General features: G+C 46.1%; 3 protein-coding genes and 1 long non-coding RNA gene across 16 annotated transcripts in view; 1 reads left to right on the plus strand and 3 right to left on the minus strand.

The window, feature by feature from the left end:
- The window catches only part of AGO2 (argonaute RISC catalytic component 2), a 52,858-nt gene extending 51,563 nt beyond the window's left edge, over positions 1-1,295 (minus strand). Inside the window, exon 1 of the mRNA XM_053952836.1 lies at positions 1,179-1,295. Within this exon, the coding sequence (XP_053808811.1) occupies positions 1,179-1,209 (31 nt within the window). The 5' untranslated portion in view covers positions 1,210-1,295. The remainder of the gene's footprint in view (positions 1-1,178) is intronic.
- Positions 1,296-6,669: 5,374 nt separating this feature from the next.
- LOC128793943 (uncharacterized) lies at positions 6,670-9,076 on the minus strand. The gene is made up of 2 exons (XR_008432946.1): positions 8,498-9,076; positions 6,670-8,400 (listed from the first exon to the last, which is right to left on the minus strand). It is a non-coding gene; the product is annotated as an uncharacterized LOC128793943 (long non-coding RNA).
- Positions 9,077-9,166: 90 nt separating this feature from the next.
- On the plus strand, positions 9,167-10,469 carry RPLP1 (ribosomal protein lateral stalk subunit P1). The gene is made up of 4 exons (XM_053953284.1): positions 9,167-9,359; positions 9,464-9,538; positions 9,644-9,761; positions 10,349-10,469. Exons 1-4 carry the CDS (start codon positions 9,288-9,290, stop codon positions 10,426-10,428), a joined length of 345 nt encoding a protein of 114 aa, XP_053809259.1. The 5' UTR covers positions 9,167-9,287; the 3' UTR covers positions 10,429-10,469.
- An 800-nt stretch (positions 10,470-11,269) lies between these two features.
- PTK2 (protein tyrosine kinase 2) overlaps positions 11,270-22,020 on the minus strand; it is a 189,215-nt gene continuing 178,464 nt past the window's right edge. For 9 of the 13 annotated variants that reach the window (XM_053952284.1, XM_053951892.1, XM_053951818.1 and 6 more), the window contains 6 exons: positions 21,247-21,309; positions 18,339-18,378; positions 17,565-17,671; positions 13,912-14,067; positions 13,377-13,457; positions 11,270-12,535 (listed from right to left, as the gene is read on the minus strand). In XM_053952284.1, coding sequence (XP_053808259.1) covers positions 12,326-12,535; positions 13,377-13,457; positions 13,912-14,067; positions 17,565-17,671; positions 18,339-18,378; positions 21,247-21,309 — 657 coding nt within the window. In that variant the 3' untranslated portion in view covers positions 11,270-12,325. Of the gene's footprint in view, positions 12,536-13,376; positions 13,458-13,911; positions 14,068-15,339; positions 15,349-17,564; positions 17,672-18,338; positions 18,379-21,246; positions 21,310-22,020 lie in introns of all 13 variants that reach the window. The other 4 variants (XM_053952551.1, XM_053952463.1, XM_053952708.1 and 1 more) reach the window with 1 other exon arrangement.

Genomic DNA, 22,020 nt, shown 5'->3' on the forward strand with positions numbered 1-22,020 from the left:
GCAAGGGAACCCGACACCAGAGACCACCAAAGGATTACACCTATAACCTACAGTTATCGGTACTGAAATGTGCAAACGATGTTACACATGAAAGCAAAATCTTAAACACCAGTCTGGGGACACAGAGCTGTAGAGACCTGTCTGCCTGCTGTGCCAGCAAGAGCCCGGTGAGAAAGTAAAAACAGAGGAGCTGTACTTCAAGAGGAAAATAATCATCCTGATTGTCTTTCCTAATTATTGCCCCTTGAGGAAAACCAAGTCAGAGGGAAAAAAAAAAAAAAAAGAAAAAATAAAGCCAGCACCTAACTGTGGATCCCAAGATATGAATGCTTTTACAGAAGCATCTGTAAGAGGAACACTAAAAGACATCTCAGTTACAGGTCCTGTATTTCCCTACACCAGTCCTTGCTAGATTATTCCTCTAAGGGAAGAAATTTTTTAGAAAACAATTGAAAACAATGGTATAAAATAAAGTTGCATTTATTTTGAAACTTTTCTAGAAGAAAACTAGGCGCCAGTCACCCAAACACTGTTGTTTCTTACATAAGAATTCTCACCGCAGAAACAGCCTAACACTAAAAAGGAGAAAACATTGTCTTATATGAACTGCACAAACTCGCACAGTATTAACCTGTATTTCCCCAATGTGATACTAAATCTCCCTAAGAGAGTTGCAAACCCTTCTTTGCACGTCCACCTTTCCTTTGCTCCCAGATTTGCTCACACCACAGAGCGAGCCTGAGGACACCTTACGCTGCCCCTCACCTCTCCCAGCCCTCCCGACATGCGGGCGCTTCCCCGACCTGCACAGCACAACTATCGCAGCGCGGCCGCTGACGAACACGCGGCCAGCCGGGAATCCCAGGATGGAGCCGGGAGAGAGGAAATGGAGACCCCGGTTCGCAGCGGGAGCTGCGCCGGCCTCAGGGCTCGGCAGAGGGAAGGGGCACCGGAGCAGGGAAGGCGACCCTCCCCTCAGAGGGGCCTCCGGACACGCGGCCCTGCCCGAGGTGGCGGCGGCGCCCTGACCCTCCTTCCTCCCCCGGCCAGCGCGGCCGCCGCTCCAGCCAGGCCCGAGCCGGGGGGGCGAGGCGCTCCCGGGGCTCCCCACGGACACGGACCGGGAAAGCCGCTCCGGGGGGAGCGGAGGAGGGAAACAAACCCGGGCGAAAGCTCACCGGGTCCGGCGGAGGGGGCTCCCGGGTACATGTCTCCGTGTGTGCGGCGGCGGAGGCGGCGGTGGCGGCTCCAGGGGAGGGCACGGGGGAGGGAGCGAGCCCGAGCCCCGGCTACGCTGTCGGGGGAAGGGGAGGAGGAGTAGGAAGGGGAGGGGGGAGGAAAAGAAAAGGGGAGAGGAGGGGAAAAAAAAAAAAAAAAAAAAAATAGGGAGGAGGAGGAGGGCCGGGAATCCAGGTTACTCGTCGGCACTGAGGAGCGGGGAGGGGAGGAGGAGGAGCCGCGGGGTCACGGGGAAGGGGCGCTCCGCCCTCCGGCCGGGCGGGCGGGAAGCGGCCGCGGCAGCAGGACGGGGATCGGGAGCGCTGCCGAGCCGAGGGGCCCCGCTCCCTGCCTGCAGCCCTCTGTCCCTGCCTGCAGCCCCCGCTCCCTGCCTGCAGCCCCCGCTCTCCGCCTGCAGCCCCCGCTCCCTGCCTGCAGCCCCCGCTCTCCGCCTGCAGCCCCCTGTCCCTGCCTTCAGCCCCCTGTCCCTGCCTGCAGCCCCCGCTCTCCGCCTGCCGCCCCCGCCTGAGCTCTGCCCGCGGAGTCACAGAATCAGCCAGGTTGGAAAAGTCCTCGGAGATCACCGAGTCCAGCCTATGACCGGACATCACCACGTCAACCAGACCAGAGTACGGAGTGCCATGTCCCGTCTTTATCCTTAAACACCTCCAGGGATGGTGACTCCACCACCACCCTGGGCAGCCTATTCCAATGTTTAATCACCCTTGTTGTGAAGAAACTCCTCTTAATGTCCAGCCTGAACCTCCCCCGGCACAGTTTAAGACTATGTCCTGTCATCCTGTGGCTTTCAGTGAGAGCTTGGAAAATGACTTTGTTCCTCTAGCACTTTCTCCACTACCTCTCCCTGTTACATGTTTGAAAGGTATGCTGGAATTGTATCAGTATTACACATACTGCTGGATCTTGAATTAAATTTGGGTTTGTTTGTTTATATTCTTTTATTCCTCCTGTTGCTCTGAAAACCTCAGCTCAGTTACCTCATGGATTCCCCGTACCCACTTTTAGTCATATCTATGAAACCCAGCTGTGGTGGGGTTGCCTTATTGTCCTTGTCAACCAGATAATATCTGGTACTGTACACATGTAAAGTTTAGTACAACCAGATAATGTACTTGAGAAAACTAACTAGAAAGGATATGAAAGAGGCAGAGTACTGATCAGTATGATACACTGAGACCCTGGAGATATCCCTGGGGGAATTTAAAAGACATGGATGTGGCATGTGGGGACATGGTGATGGGCTTGGCAGTGCTGGGTTAATGGTTGGACTTGATGATCTTAAACGGATTTTCCAACTTAAACAATTCTATGATTTCATATCAGAGATGACAATTCCTGCACGAACTGTCATCCTTTTGTAGTCACCTAATTAGTACCTCTTCCTTTCAGAAGAAACTAGGAAAAAATAAAGTTAAACCTGCTAAAGATGCAAAAAGCAAGTTAATGATGCTCACTTCCACTGGAGTTACCTACAGAGTTCCAGCACAACCATGATCCATACTTTCAATCACTTCCTCCATGTTGATGTGGAAGCCTTTAAAAAATTCATGCAGTTTTCAACCCAGTCAAGCCCCGTTAAAGTCAACTGAATTCCTTCACCAAGTATTATCTGTCAAAGAGCAAGGCAAACATACAGCTTGTAGTGTTCATCAAGCCAATTAATATCCTTCTTCATTAGTTCATATTTCAAGTGATACAGAAGCATCTCATTGTTCCAAAGTATTTACTCTCCCCTTAGGATCATACTTGCAGATATTCAAGGGCTGCTATTAACAGCTCAGCTTTCACTTCAAGTGAATTGTTCCTGAAACCATTGTCACCCCTAGAGTTTCCACTGGAGTGATTTTGGATTTGTCTTCATTCCAGGCTTCTCAAATTGCTGGAAAGTAAAGATTTGCATGTAACTATAAACAAATAAAAGACAAAAGTATGGGTCAACTTTAGTTTTAAAGTAAAGTCAAGCAGGTCTAACAAAAAGATAAACACAGGAGCTGGCAAAGGGGTTGCTGTTTTCCTCCCTATGAAGAGCTGGGTAATATTTTTTCACAACCACCAATAATTTCTGGTATATAACCTTACTAGAGGCTGAAAAAGAGGGTGGATTGTGAAAAATACCCAAAAACAAGAGCTAGAAGAGGCACATTTGGCCTTTCTGCTCAGGTGGCAGGAGAAAAACATGCAGTCTCTGTATCAACATCTAATTTTTTGATGCTATATTTAAATCAATCTCTTCAACCTGATTATGAATATAACTCTCTCTAAGATTAGACATACTACTGTGCCTGTTAGGCCTGCATTTCTGAAAGAAAAGGACATAAAATACACTGACATCTTTCTGGAAATGTTCACTGAACTAATTTGGGCACCCTGGCTATCAGCACTGCCTGATGCTGAAGCTCCAAGTCCACTATGGTACTGTGGTAGCAGTTTGAAAATGACAAGCTAATAAGCATCAGAACACAGGTGAAATATAAGGGGAGGTTTTACAAAATACTAAACACTCATCCCACACTTCTTTCTGGCTCCACTGGATCCTCTGCAATTGATTTCAGAAGTTCCCTGAAAAAAACAGAGATCCTGAAAATGGCAATTAATGCCTCAAACATCCTAGAGTGCAACATTCTTGTACCAATTTAAAGCTGATTTCTCTGGATTCAGCACTTAATAAGCAAAAGCTTATTTGTCACTGTTTATACAAGACTGTAGAACTACACAGGCAGCTAAATAATAAATAAAATTGTTTTATTTAAGCACAGTTTCCCCATGTGGAAGTGCTGCTGTTCCTTAGGTATATTTTCATGGTACTGAGCACTTCCAGCAGCATTTCTGTGCAGCTGAGGAAAGAGAGTTCCAGCTCTCTTCTACCTCTGTTCACACACTCATTTTGGGCCACGTCACTTGCTTTATTTCCAATGCTTTCTGTCACTGACAACTGCTGTTTTGGAGCACAGTGAAACCTAATTATGTCTTACTGGGCCATTTCACCCAAAAAAGGCTTCAGTTCTTGAAAAGTTTGGTCTGAAAGAGAGGTTTGAAAGCTCCATAACAGCATTTTTTAAGCATGGTCTTTATATGCTGTATTAACAATTATATGGTAGTGTAAGAATAGCTGCTTAAACACTTAAAATTAGGTTTTTCTAAAGAAAAAAAAATGAGTGACTGTTGGGCACAATACCTTCCTTAACTGCTGAATTTCAAGATGACATTTCCCAGAACTGATATCTGTCACAGTAGAAATTATTAATTTTGGGAAAAATTATGTTCTAATAATTCTGGAAGCAAAGATGGTATTTAGGAGCAGCATTTAAAAATCATTTATAGCAGCAGCAGCAATCTAGGGGAAATATTTTATATACAAATAGACCAGTGACAAATGATACAGCTTTTCTTTTTATGAGAAAACATACCCTAAATAACAACCATTCCCATTTTAAATTGAATTAATTTTAAACCCCCAGAGTTTATAAATGTCTGACAGTCATTGCTTACAATGACACAGTAGCAAAAATTTTCACTCGGAGCTGAAAGATGTAAATTTTATTCTTGACTTGGAAGGGATTTAGGCTTATATTTGTCATTTCTCAACTAGCCTAACTTTTAAGATGTTATCCTGGAGTACATGAATTGGACCTGTCACATATTCTGCATTCTGCTTTACATAAGAATTTAAAATCAGAACCAAAGTGAAGAAGTCCATGGCTCTGTGCCCTAAATTGATCACATTTTACAAAGACTTTGAGGGTTTTGGTCCCCTGCTCAGGAACTGTTTGTTATTTTAACAATTAAATATTGAACCACAATTAATCCATGGTGGAGGGACCAAAACATGATTTTTGTCTTTCTATAATCAGACAACTGTCCCAACTACCAAGCTACAAAACTGCAATTATTTTGTCAAATGAATTGCAATAATAATTTATATTAAAAAAAAACAACAACTAATTATCATTAGATTATTAACTTCAGTTCACTCAAAAAGACAATTTTTCCAGGCGATCAGGGCCAACAATGCAACAATTCAACTTGATGGAAAACATGCAGCACCACCTATTGGGGATGTGTTGCACTCACTGGTTGTTACAGTTTCAAGAATAACTAGTTTAGTTCTTCATTGTAATGACCTTGTTACCCACAAAAAAAAAACAAAACAAAACAAAACAAGAAAAACCAACCAAACAAAAAAAAACCCAAACAAAAAAAACCACCAAAACAAAACAAAACAAAAACAACAAAAAAAAAAAAAAACTAGAAACAAAAAAAACTTTCCAAAAAAGAAGATGAAGTAAATACTGTACCTGAGACTGTTCACCAAGAAAAAAAGCATGTCTCTAAGTGCCATATCTACATGTCTTTTAAATACCCCCAAGGCTCTTGGCTCAATCCCTTCCCTGGGCAGCCTGTTCCAATGCTTGACCATCCTTTCCATGCAGAAATTTTTCTTAATAGTGAATCTAAACTTCCATGAGCACAACTTGGGGTCACTTCCTCTCATCCTTGCATTATTACCTGGCAGAAGAGGCCAATCCCCCCCCAGCTTCAGCCTCCTGTCAGGCAGCTCCTTCCCTCCCCAGCTTTGTTCCTTTTCTTCAGACAGGCTCCAACGTCCTTCTTGTAGTAAAGAACCCGAATCTGAACACAGGACTCGAGGTGTGGCCACCCCAGTGCTGAGTACAGGGGGACAATCACTGCCCTGGCCACACTTTGCCTTTGGTCACTGAGAAACTGTAGCCTTAAAGCTGGAGAGAGGCAGCTTAAGGAGAGAAGAATCACCTCAGGAAGGTTATAAGCAGCAAGAAAATAGTATAGCAAGGACAAGAACAGAGAAAGGAACTATCAACTTCAAGTCTCCTTGGTAAAGACCTCTTCAATCTGACCACTTTGATGACCACCAGTGGCCTTGGTCATGTTCTAACTCTCAGCATCAGCTCTGTAGTGTTCACACAGCTAATTCAGAGTGAGGTGCTAAGGGCTGACTGCTTTGTGTATGATAATGACAGATCTTGCTGATGTTTTTATCTTCCTTGGCAATGCACAGGCACATCCAGCCAGATCTCTGCCACTGCTCTTCACCATCCATCCTCCAAGTGTCAAATATCCACCTCAGGGAAGTTTCACAGCCAAGTTACTTGTTTTGTTTATCATGAAGACAGCCCTGTTTGATCCTGCATCAGCTTGCTAGTACACAGCTGTACCATCATCCTAAACTTCACAGCCTGGAAATAACTCACTACCCTGGAATAGCAGAATACACAGAAGAATGTAAGGGGGTTTGTTGGGTTTTTTTTAAGCCTCCATCTATTTGCTGTAGATTCATCCAGAACAGAATTCTGCTCCAAAAGGATGGTGATGTGTTAGACAATAAAAGTACAGACAGTTACAGGATCAGAGGTGAAAAAGCACACACCACTGCAAATTTCTAGACCCTTGGTCTGCTTTATTATCCAGCTTTATTAATTAAGCTTTATTGACCAGCAATCCTGATCACATACCTAGGCTTCTGAAAGCTTTAGGAAGCAGCAAAACTGGGGTTTCTTTTGGTTTTTTGCTTTCTTTTACACAGTGATTTCTTTTCATCAGAACTTTATTCTGGGCTTCTACAGAGCAGCTTTATCAGTGTCACTGAATAGATGCAGCAAGACAGCCATGAAGCAAGGATGCAGGCAAATCTCATTTAATTAACATCTTTGCCAACCAAAGCCTAAACTTATGTGAATGTCACATTTAAATTTTAGGTCTTCATATTTGATTTTTTAACAATCCATCAGCATTTCTAATAATTTTTAGCTTAAGGACTGTTATAGAAGAACTGTTACAAAACCATGTCTATTAAATATATAATTTTGTTGACTGCCTGCACACTTCCAGTATTCATCTCCCAGGCCAGCAACATTTGCAAGTTTATTTGATTGAAAAGGAATCTTATTTCTCTGTTGCTACTTTCCAGTCAGATCATCATCTCATGGACCACTGGGACAGCTCTGAGGGCTTTTGCACAGGAGAACTTGGCAGCCCTGGAGTGAGGTTCACACAAGTCCCTGTAAAGTCCCACCCTCAAGCACCCAGCAATGACAGAGGTTCCTGGATGTTTAATCTCACTGGAAAAGTGCATTTATTTGCTGCTTTGAGTTAGGTATAAAAATGTAGGCAATTGTCCTGTGTCTTGAATAGGAAACTTAAGTAAGTGCTTAAATTCAGAGCTGTTGGCCCCACTAATAGGGATAAGCACCCACAAATTATGCACTACATCACTGTGCATTTATCCTCTTCAGCAGTGAGTAATGTTAATCTTTGTTTAGTGAAATTCTCTGTTGTTTGTGATCCTTAGGAAGGGATGGATACAAGAGGTAAAGTCCCTCTTGCCTACCTCAGTTTTCACTTGTAATGGTCTAATACATCCTGAGATTTCTATAAAGGAGCACTACAAAAGAAGGTGGATACAGTTTGCTGGTAACAGAAAATTGTCATTTTAGGATTCTAAGCTTTCAAGCTTTTTGCATTTTTTTTGGAATAATTTTGCTTAAGCTTAATTACTTTGACTTATTTGGTTTGGGTTGGAAGGGACCTTCGAAGGTCAGATAGCCCAGCCCCACTGCAATGCACAGTCTTCACCTAGATCAGGTTGTTCAGAGCCCCATCCAGCCTGGATGGAATCCCATCCCTCAGGCATGTCAGCCACACCACTCAGCTTGGAGTTATCTGCAAATCTGCTGAGGGTGCACCTGATCCTCCTGTTCATGTCTTTGATGAAGACTTTAAATCATAATGGTGCCAAACAGACCTGAGGGACACATCTGATCTTCATCTGGACATTGAGTCAACCACTGCACTGTGGATGTGACCATCCAGCCAATTCCTTATCCACCAAACAGTCCATCCATAAAATTCATCTCTATGGAGAGAGACAGAAGAAAGTTGTGTGGGACTGTGTTAAAGGCTTTACAGAAGTCCAGACAGGTGACATCCATAGCCCTTCCCTTGTCCACTCCATGTGGTCACTCCATCATAGAAGGCCCCTTGGTTGATCAAGCAGGAGTTGACCTTGATGGAGCTGTGGCTGTCCCAGATCACTTCCCCGTCCTCCAGGAGAGCCCTAGCACGGCTTCTGGGAAATCTGTTCCATGATCTGCCCAGCCACGGAGCTGAGGCTCATCAAATGCACATCTGTCAAGACAAAAAATAAAACCCAGAGAACATTCATTTTTCACAATCCGATGATTGGAGCAAAACTCTGGAATTTGCGCAGGCTCATCGGACTCACAGAATCTCAGAACCACAGAACGATGAGGCTGGAAGGGACCGCAGTGGGGTCACCTGGTGCCACCTCCCTGCTCCAGCAGGGCCACCCCAGAGCACAGGCTCAGGATCGTGTCCAGACAGTTCTGGAATATCTCCAGGGAGGGAGATTGTACCCCTCCCTGGGCAATCTGTTCAGTGCTTGGTCACTGCAAGGGAAAGTTCTTGCTCATGTTCTGGTGGAGAAAATCAGGCTACACAGTTCTGTACCAAGGACTTATTCTGCACCTTTTCTACCCGTTTTAAATGGAGTGTTCTAGCGAGGCAGCGACACCTGAAATAGTTGTGGGGGAGGAGGGCTTGGGTCCTTCAAGCTGTGCCAGGGAGGTTTAGTTTGGATCCTGGGAAAACGGCCTCACCAGAGTTTTCACGCAGGGCAGTGGTGGAGCCCGCATCCCTGCAGGGATACAAAAGCCGTGGGGATGTGGCACTTGGGGGCCGGGTGGTGCTGGCAGTGCTGGGGGAGCGGCCGGACCCGGTGCCCAGCGCCGTGCTCGGTTTTCGGGTGAATTATTCCCTGTGAGGGCCGTGAGGGCCGTGAGGGACGGGGGAGGGGGGAGGGAGGGAGGAAACGCGCGCGGGCATCTGCCATGCGCGGCGGGTGACGGGTGACGTCACGGATGACGTAACACGCACCGCCATTATAAATCCGCCCCGCGTTGGCCGGCCCCTTTCGCTCCGCGGCGGCCCAAGGTGCTGAGTCCTTCGTACGAAGCTAAGGCCGAACCACCCGGCGACCAGCACCGCGCCCCGCCATGGCCTCCGTCTCCGAGCTCGCCTGCATCTACTCCGCCCTCATCCTTCACGACGACGAGGTCACCGTGACGGTGAGTGCGGCCGCACAAGATGGCGGCGGCCGCGCGGCATGGCCGCCTGAGGGGCCGCGCCGGGCCGGGCCGGGCGGGTTCTGAGCGCCGCTGTCTCGTTGCAGGAGGACAAGATCAACGCGCTCATCAAGGCAGCCGGAGTGAACGTGGAGCCTTTCTGGCCGGGGCTTTTCGCCAAGGTGGGCGAGAGGGGCCGCGGGCCGGGCAGGGGCGGCGTGTGGGCTCCCCACCGCACCTCCCGCCCGTGTTAACCAGGCTTCGCTGCCGCTTGTCGTTCTCCGCAGGCGCTGGCGAACATTGACATCGGGAGCCTGATCTGTAACGTGGGAGCGGGCGGTGGAGGGGCTCCGGCTGCCGCCGCTCCCGCGGGTGGTGCCGCGCCCGCCGGCGGAGCCGCCCCCGGTAAGTGGCGGCCGTGTCCGACCGGGGCGTGGGAACGTGGATCCGTGGAACGGATTAAATTGGGAGGGTCTTTAAGGCCGTCTCTTTGCAATCTACTGCCGTGGGCAGGGACACCGTCCTCTAGACTCGGCTGTTCAGAGGCCCGTCCCACACTTGCCGGGATGGGGCAGCCGCAGCTTTGCAAGCACCGGTTACAGGAGCTGTTTGCATGTGGTTTCTGCCATGCAGTGTGTGTGCGAGTGTTCTTGAGCAGAGCACGCCCTCCCCTTGAGAAAGGCTGGCGTTGCACATGAAGTCAGTGTACAGGATTAGTATTCCCTCAGAATTAAAACTGCTTTTCCTGTGTGTCGTCAGGATCGTACAGCATCTCCTATTAAAATTTTTCAGGTTTGATAGAAATGAACTCTGAAGTCACAAAACCACTTTGCTCATAGTACAAACACTATTCTCAGGCTGCTGGCTTAGGTTGTTAGGACTGCTCAGGTGTTCATGCTTGATGTTCGTCATTGCATGTGACATCTGTTGTGACAAGTGATTTCTGTAAGCTGATAAATTGGAAGATAAATCCTGTCTCATTTCTTTTCCAGCTGAAGAGAAGAAAGAAGAAGAAAAGAAGGAAGAATCAGAGGAATCTGATGATGACATGGGCTTTGGTCTTTTTGACTAATTAGTTTTGTACCAGCCTGTAATAAAGAACATGTGCTTGTACTCATGTCTCTCAGGTGGATGTTTGTGGAGGATGGCCAAGTTACCTGCACCTCCTTATACTGCTGTCATGAGTGCTCAACTGGGGCTTTACAACTTCCCCTGTCGGTTTTTTTGGTGTTTCACAAGAACAGTTAAAGCTCTAAAAGGCACCCACAACCTCTGGACAGAGGGAGGAATGAAATCCCAGTGAGCAGGGGATGTGGTGACAGCCTGGAGCTGCAGCATGGGATCCTGTTCAGCAGAAGGGCTGACCCTGAGCTGGTGCTGCAGCCTCTGGTGCTGTGACACCTCTGGTTACAGCAGCAGTGCAGCTCCCATGGCAGCTGTGGCACAGCAAAGCCAGAGGTTTTTCATGGTGGGGAAAAGGCTGCAATTCTCAGGTGGAAGGCTGAGGTTGTGTAAGGTACAGAATGTATTTACCTGGCCAGAAAACTGGTGTAAGGGGTGGGTGTGGGAGGTGATGTAACACTGCACTGCAAGGGGGCTACTTAAAAAGCATGAATTTCATAAATAACCTTTGAACAGGACTTCTCCAGAGCAGCTGGAACAAGGTAAGGGCTGTGTTCCAAAGCATTTGAGGCGTTACAGAATTCCAGGTGCATGAGAAGGGTGTCCCAAAGTTGTGGAGGGGGATTGTTCCACATCTGGACCAAACACTGATGGACTCAGCACTGTCCCACCTTTTAAACTTATATAACAACTTAATGCTAGGTTGGTAGGTGTTTGTGTTATATTTAAAGAGAGGTACCCAGGGAAGAATTCCTTTGCAATGTACACACATGAAATAAAAGAGTCAAGAGTTTCACTGGTAACACCTTTTTAATAGGTCAAAGTAACTGTACAGTTCATTATATTCTTCCTGAGAATAATTTATATCCCTCAACAGCAAAAAGGGAGTGCGGTTTTTATTTTAACAGAACAGATGGCATAACTGGAAAACCAAGGAAAATCTAATTACACTGCTCTACTGTAACTCCTCCCAGGCAAGATAGACAAAAGGATGGGTTAGTTAACTACAGTGGGTTTAAAATAGTCATCATGGCTTTAATCTGTCTTTATAAATTATATAAAAATGGGGGGACATGAATGGTTACAGATCTCCTCTAAATGCAGCTCTGAATTGCTCTGGTACAAAGCAGCATTTTCACTTCCAAGGAAAACAACATTGCTACAAAAGAACTGGCACGTTATCCTGAAAAAGACGAGTGTTCAGTTGTGTCCTACAGCTAGTTCCAAACAAATGCTTCACACAGTCACGTAAAAGTAAAAGGCAGGAAGATGAAGAGGGCTTTAGTTTGTCTTGAAATGACTGAAGTCTTGAAAATATAGCTTTTTATTCTTTCTCTGTAAATCGTGATTAGCATATTGCGACATAAGTGTTCTAATAAAAAAAAATTCCAGTCTGGATAGTTCATATACTGTGGGCAAGAATTCTCAGCCCTGAGGTTTCCCCGAATTCTTCACTTCACAATATCTTTCTCCCATCTGCTGCTCCAACAGTTTTGGCTCCGAGACCGTGACCCGGTGGCAGCTCAATGGTGGCAGCTCAGTGCAAAGTGTGTCCCATGCGATGGAGTGAGCTGCCCTGTGCCCCAGCTCTGAGTGCCCGAGGGCTCCTGTACAAACCTCATCTGCTGCTAATGCCACCTTCTGAATCCCAGCCCAGCTCGGCTCTACCAGAGAGACTCGGTTAAACTGCTGCAATGAGAGAACCCGAGGGGTCGGTCAGGTCTGCTGAAGCCAGAGGCGCTGGAAGGCCAGGACTGCACTGGGTTAATCCTCACTGCTGGTGGAAGGTGAAGGAACATCCTGTCACAAGCAGAATTCTGAGGCTGATGACATTCTTCCCTCAGTGCTTAGTGCGGTCTGGACTGGCTGATTTTCAGTCTGGCTTGATCAATAACATCCAGCAGGTTTTTGGCATCCACAGCCAGGGCGTGAGCAGCCGTCAGCATTTGCTTCTTGTACTCCTGCTGCAGGCTGGTCATGACGTACTGCTGGGCCAGCTTCATCTTGTTGATGAGCTCGGCCAGGTCCGAGTTCAGCAGCTTCTGTGCCATCTCAATCTGCAACGAGACAACCCTGTCAGCCCTGGCGTTTGAAACACTGCACTCAGCAATGCCCCAGAGCCACAGCCCCTGCCCGATTCCTGACTGCAGCTGGGCTGTTTCTGAGGGCACCGCGTGGATCAGCAGATGGAATGTGGCACCTGCTGAGCCACCCACTGTTAAACAGCACCAAGACCAAAGTAGTGGATTTTAAACCACAACTTGGCATTAACAGCTTGTAAGGGGTTTTCAGGTTCTTGTTAGCTTTACTCTTTTTACTACTGAAGCAGTTCTAAAGCCTAGAAGCAGCTCTAAAAAAGACAGATAAAGGTTACTTAAGCACACAGCTAAGTCAGCATGAACCTCTGAGATGGCACTGCCAGAACCATTCCCTGGCTTTCTCAGTACCACACTCATTCAAGGTTTTGGAGGAAAACTGTTTTAATTATGAACTTCACTGAAAGCTCTCAGTCACTCCTCATCCAGAACTACAGACAACCTTCCAGCTGTACCAAGCTCTCCTCCATTACCTGTTCAATGACTTGGTTTGCAAGGGAATGACAGGTGACATCTGCACTAAGAACTAACCCTCAGCTGATTCCCTGCTGTGGAATACTGGGGTTTATGTCACCCTCCTATGGGTGACACTTATATCCAGTTGAAGAATCCTCACTAATACCAAGCCTAAGTTCATGCAGCAATTTTAATTAAATTCATTTAATGCAGAATTATAACCCAGGAGTTCAGACTGCTCAGGGAACCAAAAGGGCCAAGAAGGGAGCACCAAAACCTGTCCCAATGGGCTGAGGCTGACTGGGAAGGCAGTGGCTGAGCAGCAGGTAAGCAGAGCTCCACATACCTCTCTGTGGGTGCTTGCAGGGAGCACTGGGAGGGTCTCATCTACTGTTGCCAGTAAAGTTCTTAGTGCCAAACCAACCTCCTAAGAAAAAAAAGATTAAAGAAATAAACTTCAAAGACTTGGAAGAATTGGATGAGAGAATTTTAGGAGTGCAAAAGGCAGTGGATACATTTAATTGCTCATCTGGATAAGGAGAGAGTTGGAACATGCCTAAGGCACTTCACAATCCCACCTGCAATTGTGCCTATCACCATCAAAACAAGATGCCAAAGGCTTAATAACGAGGGTTTTTTTCCTCATAGAAAGTGAAAATGTGGAGAAGACAACACACCATCAGGACCCTGGACAAGCACAGGCAAGCTGGGCATGAAGCACTGCTATCCACAATACTGGGCATGGAATCCAAAGCTCCAGCCTCTGACCACAAGTCACCCACCCTATGAACACAAACAGCTTTTCTACCTCCAGCTTTCCAGGAAATTTCTCCTACACCACTTGAAGACCTCATTCAGGGAAGAAATACACCCCTTCATACCTTCACCATGGGCACGTACTCCTCGGGCGGGGCCGGCTGGATTTTACTGGACATTTCTATCACCGCCTTCACCAGCCCAGTGACATTCTCGTAGACTTTGTCATTGGAGCGGTCCAGGTTGGCCGTGGGAGGAGGGCTGATCTCCTGCGGCTGAATCTGCAAGCAGAGAGGGGCTGCTGGACCTCCTGTCCCCAGCAGATGGGGCTCAGCCACTTCCCAGCCAGGAAGGGCTCCGGTTCCCCGAGCTCCCACAGCCCCCGCCCGGCCCCGCTGCTGCCCTGGGCTGGCCGAGCACGCTGGCTCTGGGGATGAAGGAAGTTTCTCTTAGTTCTTCTGACTGAACCTGATCTCTGAAGTGACACTGAACAACTTTTACCAGGGTTTCCCTGAAGAGCTTCCAGTGTAACACTCTCAACAGAGAAGGGAATAATTTGAGGCATGAGAGTACTGAGTACATAACATGTCTCAGTGGTTCAAGTTCCACTGTGAGGGCAACAGGTACCCTCATTCCAGAAGGGCTTTTTGTGCTCCAAAATAATGTCAGAGCACACAGTAACATACTGATGTGTTAAAGAGAGAACTGGAACGAGATCATCCTTGAGATCCCTTCCAAGCCAAACTATTCCACGATTCTATGACATTTTTCTTTTGTTAGTGAAAATCTACAGCAGGTTAACAAAAATGGTGTCACCAGTACAGGTGGGAAACATGGAATGATTTTAGAAAATTGATTTCCAAGAGATCGGAAAAAAAACTTGTAACTCATGTGGGCTTTACTCAAGTAAAACTTCCAACAAGTCAGATATGTCTGGAGTTAAATCCAAGACAGACTGAAATAATCCCAGGTCTGAAATGAAAGAAACTTTGCAAACATCCTTTGTAAGGTCCTCAGTATCTCAGAACTGTAAAACTACCAAGCATCCCAGTTTCCTGCAGCTATTCCCTACTATGGGATGCCCAAGCAACAACTCAATGTGAACAGAAAGTTTAAAAATTCCTGATTTCCTCCTGGATCTGAGATGGTTCATGGCGCTTCAGCTCCCTACACTGGGTTACTGCTGGCTCTCAGGACTGGTCCCAACTCCAGAAATGTTTCACTGCAAGCCCCTGATCCACTGTCCTGAAGAAACTATGGAATGCTTTGATGAGACTTTCTCTAAGGAAGGAGTGCAGGACTCAGTACACGGTGATTCCATTTTGTAGTATTTCACTAAGTGGATATTCAACAGCTATTACAGAGATTCAATCTAGTGCATTGATCAGAAAATACCTTAGGAAAAAGAACACTGTAATTGCCTCAATCAGCAGGGGAAGGCTGTGATTCGAATCAGTTTCAGCAATCAAGAAGTTAAAACAGTCATTTGGCAAAGTCACATGCAAAGACATTTTGGAATAGGGCACGTACACACACGCTCACGCACTGCTTACCCTCCATGGCTATGGTTGAGCAGAATGTGGGGGGAGGTTAAAGAAATTTACCAAAAGAAGGGAAAAAAAGAAAAACAATATTAATAAAACTCAGCAGGAAAAAAAAAAAAAAAAAAAACCAAAAACCAAACAAATCCAAACACGTAGCAATCAGAGACCAGTTAAAAAGCCTGCAACGAAAACGCATCCTCACCAGAACTGGCAGCCACTCATGTTAGCCCTGGGTCCTGTGTGACAGAACGGCTGCTGTGTACCCCTGTGGGCAGTGGAAGGGTTTGCCATGCACCCCATGCTTCCTCCTGACTAAACACACGGGCAGGAGATCATGCAAAGCTGGACAGGAGCAAGCCAGTCTGGCGAGCAGCAGAGTGGTGAGTGGAGCAGAGGGCCTGGGAAACCTGTCCTGGGAACACTGCTGGTCCCTCTGCACAAACAGGCCAGGACTCGATGCATTTAAGAAAATTTTGTATTCATCTTTCTGAAACTTTTTTAGTTAAGTCATGATGGGAAAGACAGGCTCATTTAACTGTGCAGGACTTGTTCACAAGAACTCATCACAGCCATGGTCAGGAACTACCACGAACTCATTCCAGATGATTCCCAGCCCTTAGAACTCCAGACCCGAACCTTTCAAGGCTATGGACATTGTGTTTCTCAGCCCTTGGTTTCTCTTTGTTTATCCCCAATATTAACACCACTACTCTGCAGAATTTTGAGTTTCTTTGTGGAACGGGCTGACTCTGCCTCACCCAGGAGCTCTCTGGAGCCTGCCCTGAAGGCTCCTGAGGGCAGGCAATTCCAATCCTCTTCATCTGTGTTCTCCCTGAAAAGGGAGTCTGAAATGAACCCTAGAAGCATCTTCAGTTTAGGACTGCAACCATTAACAAAGCTACGCCAAGAAGTAATGGGCTGTTTTCTTCAAGGGGCATAAAACAATCCAATTCCAAGAAAATTTTGACAGGAAAAAACAAAATCAGCCCTTCTTTCCTACTCAAAGAGTTGTTTAGTATACAAATCCTGTTCACTTGTCGCTACTGATGTCTCTGACTGCTCAGGTTTGTTTGTTGTCAAAAGGATGTATTTCAAAAACATTTTTTCATGTTCCAGTGTCAGCATTTAGAAAGGAAATTTTAGAGAAGCCAAGTTTAGTAACACATCTGTTACTGCTTTTTGACGTTTTCTGAGGCTTGGCAACTCATAAAGCACTGGCATCAGTTTATAATAAATAATCCTGCTCAAATTCACCACTGCTGGCTATTTACACCGATTCTTAAACATTCCAATAATCCCAGAACACGAGCAGGAGTGAGACAGGCTGGCAGTGGCTGAGATCAAGTTGTGCTGAACACACTGGTCTGATGGCAGGTTCTGAATTTCATGTTCAGATGAACTGGGCTTTTTTTGTATTTCCTTAAATCACCTAAAATAAGGGTCACTTATCCCAGCTGCTGTGGCCACCACACCATGGATTCCTGTTCTTTACTACAGGCCTGGCGGGGCTGTTTCCTGGAGATTAGAAAGGTGGCAGAGTCCCACAGGCAGGGAACAGCACACAAAGTGATGATTTTTGGAGTGCCTGACATCCTTAGGAGCAGTTCTGTGGACACCAACTGCAGCAGGGGCAGAACCCTGCAGCAGAACCTCTGCTACAAAACCACTGTCAAGTTTCAGTTTTGGCTTTATTGCTATTTATCGGAAATGAAACAACACATCAGGAAGTATCTCACTCCCAGGTCAGACAGCCCATTTCCCCTCTTCCCTTGTTCCCCAGAGCTGGGCAGGGTTTGAGGAGCCCTGGTGCTGCAGCAAGAGTTTTTTGAGCACTGCAGGAGAAGTCTCACCTCTCTGTGACGAAGGACAGGAGACTTTGGTACCATCTATGTAACTGGGATCCCTGGGCATGCTCCATCCTGCTCAACAGGGAGCTGGGTCCATTTGGCACCTCACCATTTCAAACTAGAAATAAGCTCACCTGGGCAGGCTCTAGCTGAGGAACACACTAAATCACAGCCAGGGAGAACCTGAGTTCCCTCCCCACTCCCCTGCAGAGCTGCCAGGGCATGTTTGCCCCATGACATTATTTACTCATAAGGTTTGGTCCCCTTTGCTTTCCATGGTCTCTACTTCAACAACACCAAACTACCTCAGAGCGGTCATGTTTGATTTGCTGGGGCTATTTCACATGGCCCTGGTAATTTTCCATTTTCTGGTGGTGTTTCTCCTACCTTCACACCCTCGTTGTAGCTGTCCATGGGGCTGTTGAGGCTGGCGAGGCTGCCCAGGTGCCCGGGGGCTCCGGGGCGCGGAGGCTTCTTTGGCGGAGCTGCGTGATCTGCCCGACACAAAAATTTGCGTTTTTAGAGCACAACGTGTCAGATGCACCTGGCACCCTTCAGCTCTGCACTGCACAGCCTGCACGTGCTCTGCTCTGCCAGAGATGGGACATCTTTAGGTGTCTTGCAGTAAATGCACTGTTTGTGGGAGCTGCATTTTATAAGAGCAGGATTATTTGAGTTAAGTATTTGAAACTCCTTTTGTGGGGTAACTGCTACTGCTCTGGGAACAGCTACCCCAGCCCTGAGAGGACGTCACCCCTGGTACCACAGCTGACTGCCAACATGCTGTGTGTATCTGGGAAACTGGACTTCTTCCCAGCAGCAAATTGTGTGATTCACTTTTGAGAGCAAGAAACTCATTTTTAGGTGTCTATCTACTGCTGTTTTACATGTCTGAACTCCACCCTGGGTGAATTCCCATTCTGACTCAGTTTCCTCTAGACATTTCCTGCTTGTTGATCTAAACACTTCCTTGGCTTTGCTGACTGCATGTCTGGAGCCTGCATGGGGAACCTGAACACACAGCACACAAACATCCATGCGTAGCACCTGGAACTGAATCCACTCTGTATGGAAATACTGCCATGAACTTTTGTTGACTACTGCTGCTGCAAGACTTGTAATCAAATACTCAAAATGTCAGTATCTACATTTACTGCTTACCTGGTTTTCCCACAGGCTGATATATGTGCTGGTTACCAGCCTATAAAATAAAATAAACATATAAAGTAGTTATTGCAGTGCTTGCAGTTTTCATCAGCACTATCTCAATCTCAAACACCAAGAGCAGCTAGCTCTCAGCACATTTCCCACCAGCTGAAAATACATCCCAATTCACCATCATCAGTCCCTCACTACAGATCTATTACTTACAGAGCAATAAGAGAATTTGCATGTATTTTGTACTGCTCACAATAGCCCTGGCCTCCACATTACAGTTCATCCTTCCTTATTACTCAAAAGCAGTGAGACAGTCACAGGCATTTTCAGTCTGTGTCCAAAGATCCAACTGTAGAGGTCATGGTGGTCAAGGAGAAATGGCAACACAACAAAGAGACTCCAGAACTTCCTGCTGAAGGGTTCTGTAATGGGAATACCCTTCAAAGCTGGTTTGCTTTTTGGTATTGTTGCAAAGCTCTTAGTCAAGGCCCATTTGCTCATCCACTTGGAAGAATTTAGTAACAGACTGAAGTGACTTTCCCTGGTAATTGCATTCTTCCATCCTTCACACCAACCTCATCACCGCTGTGAGCAGCCCAAGTGTCAGCACAGTATTAAAGAATATCTCTGTATCAACTGCCCTGGTCCTTAGGGGTAATTTTAAATTCCCAAAATCTAACTGGGAATCTCACACAGTGGACACAAAGAGGTCCAGGAAATTCCTGTGTAAGCAACTTCTTGGTGCAGGTATTAAAGAAGCTGACTGGGAAAGGTGATTCCTGGAATTGTTGTTTGTAAACAGAGAGGGGCTCATGGGCCAAGTGCTGAGCAGTGGCTGCCTCAGTCATGGCCACCACAAAGGAGTTGAGCTTCAAATTGTTGGAGGTAGGAGAAAAAAATCCAGCAAAACCTTGGCTATGGAGAGAGTGGACTTTGGGTGCTTTCCAGGAAATAGTGAGGTTCCCTGGGAATCTTTTGAAAGAACTGGAGTCCATGGATGTCTGTCAGGTGATTTTTAAGAGCAATCTTTAAAGAGCCCAGAGGCAGATGATTCCAGAGTGCTGGAAATCAAGCAAGCAGGGCAGAAAAGGGCCTGGCAGAGCAGGGATCTTCTAGAACTTAGGTGGACAAAGGAAGTGTACAGACTTTAGAAACAGGGACAGGTGGCATCCCTACAGAGCTGCTGTTTGCCACTGCAGGTAGAGAATTTGTGCTGACAGAGCTTGACTGCAATTTCAGCTGGACAGCACCACAAGAAGGGCTTTTTAAAAATGTCAACAACAACAGGAGAACCAGAAATTACACTGAACTGTTGCTCTATAAGGTTGGTCACCTCACAAACAGGGACACAAAGTAGAGACATTCAATCATATCATTACCTTTGAATTGTGCTGTTAACCTAAATATTTCAAATCTGGTAACTCCAGGGGAAAAGAAGGAGAGCAAGAAGAGGCAGAAGAGTTGTATCCCACTAAAACAATTCTTGCATTTTTACTTCCACAAAATTGCATATTGAAAGTATAGGTCAAAAGAATGTGATCAGACAGGAACTGCCAAAATGTGGGTGGTAACTTCTCATTTGTACCACTGCCCAGTTTCTCATCCTCTCAGTCAGAAACTCAAACTCACTCACAGCAGCATTAAGCATTTCCCACTGCAAATGAAGTCAGAGTTATGTTCTGAATCTACTGAAAACTACGAGATCAATTATGTGACTAGAAATGTAGTTACCATGAATTAGTCTCTTTTAAAACCCATTTGTCCAGGACTGTGAAGTGTCTTCTTCACTCTTTCAAATGGGGTGTGGTATTGGACCATCTCATCTGGGCAACAGGACTTCCCTGGACACAGTTTGGAATGTGTAACCTGTGACATGACCTGAAAATCTCCTGGGCATCTCAAAGCATCTTCATGAGCAGCACAAAATGCAGCAACACTTTTCTTGCTCTTATTAAAGATGCAACAACAGCCAAAGTCTAACTGTAACTAAGAATCTTCTCCAACTTCATGGAAAAAAATCTTAGGAGCTTCCAGACATGAATGTCTCCAGAGACTGTGCTGCAGTGTGTCATTGATGCACTCATTCATGACAGTCTTGGCTGCAAATGCAGGAAGAATCCCTAAATTCTTAAGAAGTGAAGAAATGCTGAAGCCAAAGCAGGAGTTTACAGTTGCATCCCAAACGAAACAGGAGGGTGGATTTAAAATATCCACTACTTTCCTGGGGAGAAACAGTGAATGAAGCACCAGGTTTGTGTCATTAACAGTCCCTAGCCTAATCCTCCTTTTCCAACAGTATGATCCAGAGATTCCAATGGCAACTAAACAATTGAAGAGATGGTTTTAGAACACCCAAGCTGCAGCTGCTGTCTGGGAATAAAAGAATGGCTGTGGGGTTTATTCCAATTTTTTCATAGTGGATCATTTACCCCAAACAGATTTCTGGGTAATACAACAGCAACATTTACATTCCTTGTGAGAAAACTCTTCAGATATTTAAACAACTGCAAAAGTTACTTTAATCCTGCTTCCTGTTGACAGAAGTTGCAGAAAACAATCCCCATTTTTAAATAAAAGGCCCAATTCTACAGCACATGAGCACTTGGAAATTATTGTAACATATTTATGGAAACATTTTAATATTTGTTTCAAGAACAGCTTCAAAGGGAAAAAAACAAAAAAAAACCTACCAACAAACCCCACATCCCCCAAACTGCTACATGAACCACTTTGCTGTAGCTGCAGTTCCCACAGAAGCTGAGCCTCTTGGAAAGCTGTACCACCATGTAACAACAGTGGAAACGTTTAGCAAAACCTTTAAATCACCTCCCACCCCCAAGCCAGTGTACAGCATGTTCTACCAGGAAACTGGAAGAAGAGCTGGGGGAGGAAAAGATTCCCCCACACTTACAGGGCCCTGGAGACCTCCGTCCTCCCGGTCAATGCTGCCTCTGGAGTGCCTCATGTCGGGTTTCTGAAACAAAAATCCAACGATTCACTCTGTGCTCTGCTTACCCAGTGATGTGCCCTTGGCTTAGAGGCAGTGTGAAGACAGGAAAATCCTGTTAAAAATGCACACTGACAAATCCAGATGTCATTTCACTCCAGTCCCTGCGCCCCCGCTGCCGCCACCGGAGCCTCAGCCGCTCCTCCAGCACCCGCCCTCAGCACAGGAGTCAAAACGCTCTGATAAATATCCAAAGTACCACTGCCCTGACACAACACTGGAAAATCTGCATTTTAGTTTTCTCAAAGGCAGCAAAAATTGGGGTTTTTTTCTGAAAAAAAAAAAAAAAAAAAAAAAAAAGAGCTTGCTTCCCAACAGCAAAATTCCAACCACAGGATGAGAAACGCTGCACATTAATTCCCGCTTCCTGCCCCAGGATGGCTTAAATGTACTTGGCTCCCTCTCCAAGCAAATGGGGCCAATTACTGGAGCTCTCTAAACACTCCATGTGGATACAGCCAGCCAACAAAGTCATCCAGATGCCCTTTTCTTCCCATACTAACAACAAACAAATCTATATTTCATATGTTTTCAGCACAATACAGGCACCTGGGGATTGGTTGGGTTTTAAAAGCAGAAATAAAACCACACCAATTTTGATTTTTTTTTTTTTTCTCTTTTGACACATAAACCAGTCATTTTTCTCACAGAATATCCTAAGTTGGAAAGGACTCACAA

This window comes from Vidua chalybeata, chromosome 1, assembly GCF_026979565.1.
Source record: "Vidua chalybeata isolate OUT-0048 chromosome 1, bVidCha1 merged haplotype, whole genome shotgun sequence".
In the NCBI taxonomy this organism is placed as follows: domain Eukaryota; kingdom Metazoa; phylum Chordata; class Aves; order Passeriformes; family Viduidae; genus Vidua; species Vidua chalybeata.

What these genes read in the sequence shown, in the direction of transcription:
- RPLP1 (XM_053953284.1), top strand. Translation starts at nt 9,288, where the DNA reads ATGGCCTCCGTCTCCGAGCTCGCCTGCATCTACTCCGCCCTCATCCTT. An exon ending in ACGACGAGGTCACCGTGACG is followed by an intron (nt 9,360 to 9,463) that starts GTGAGTGCGGCC and finishes GTCTCGTTGCAG; the next exon opens with GAGGACAAGATCAACGCGCT. An exon ending in GGCCGGGGCTTTTCGCCAAG is followed by an intron (nt 9,539 to 9,643) that starts GTGGGCGAGAGG and finishes CGTTCTCCGCAG; the next exon opens with GCGCTGGCGAACATTGACAT.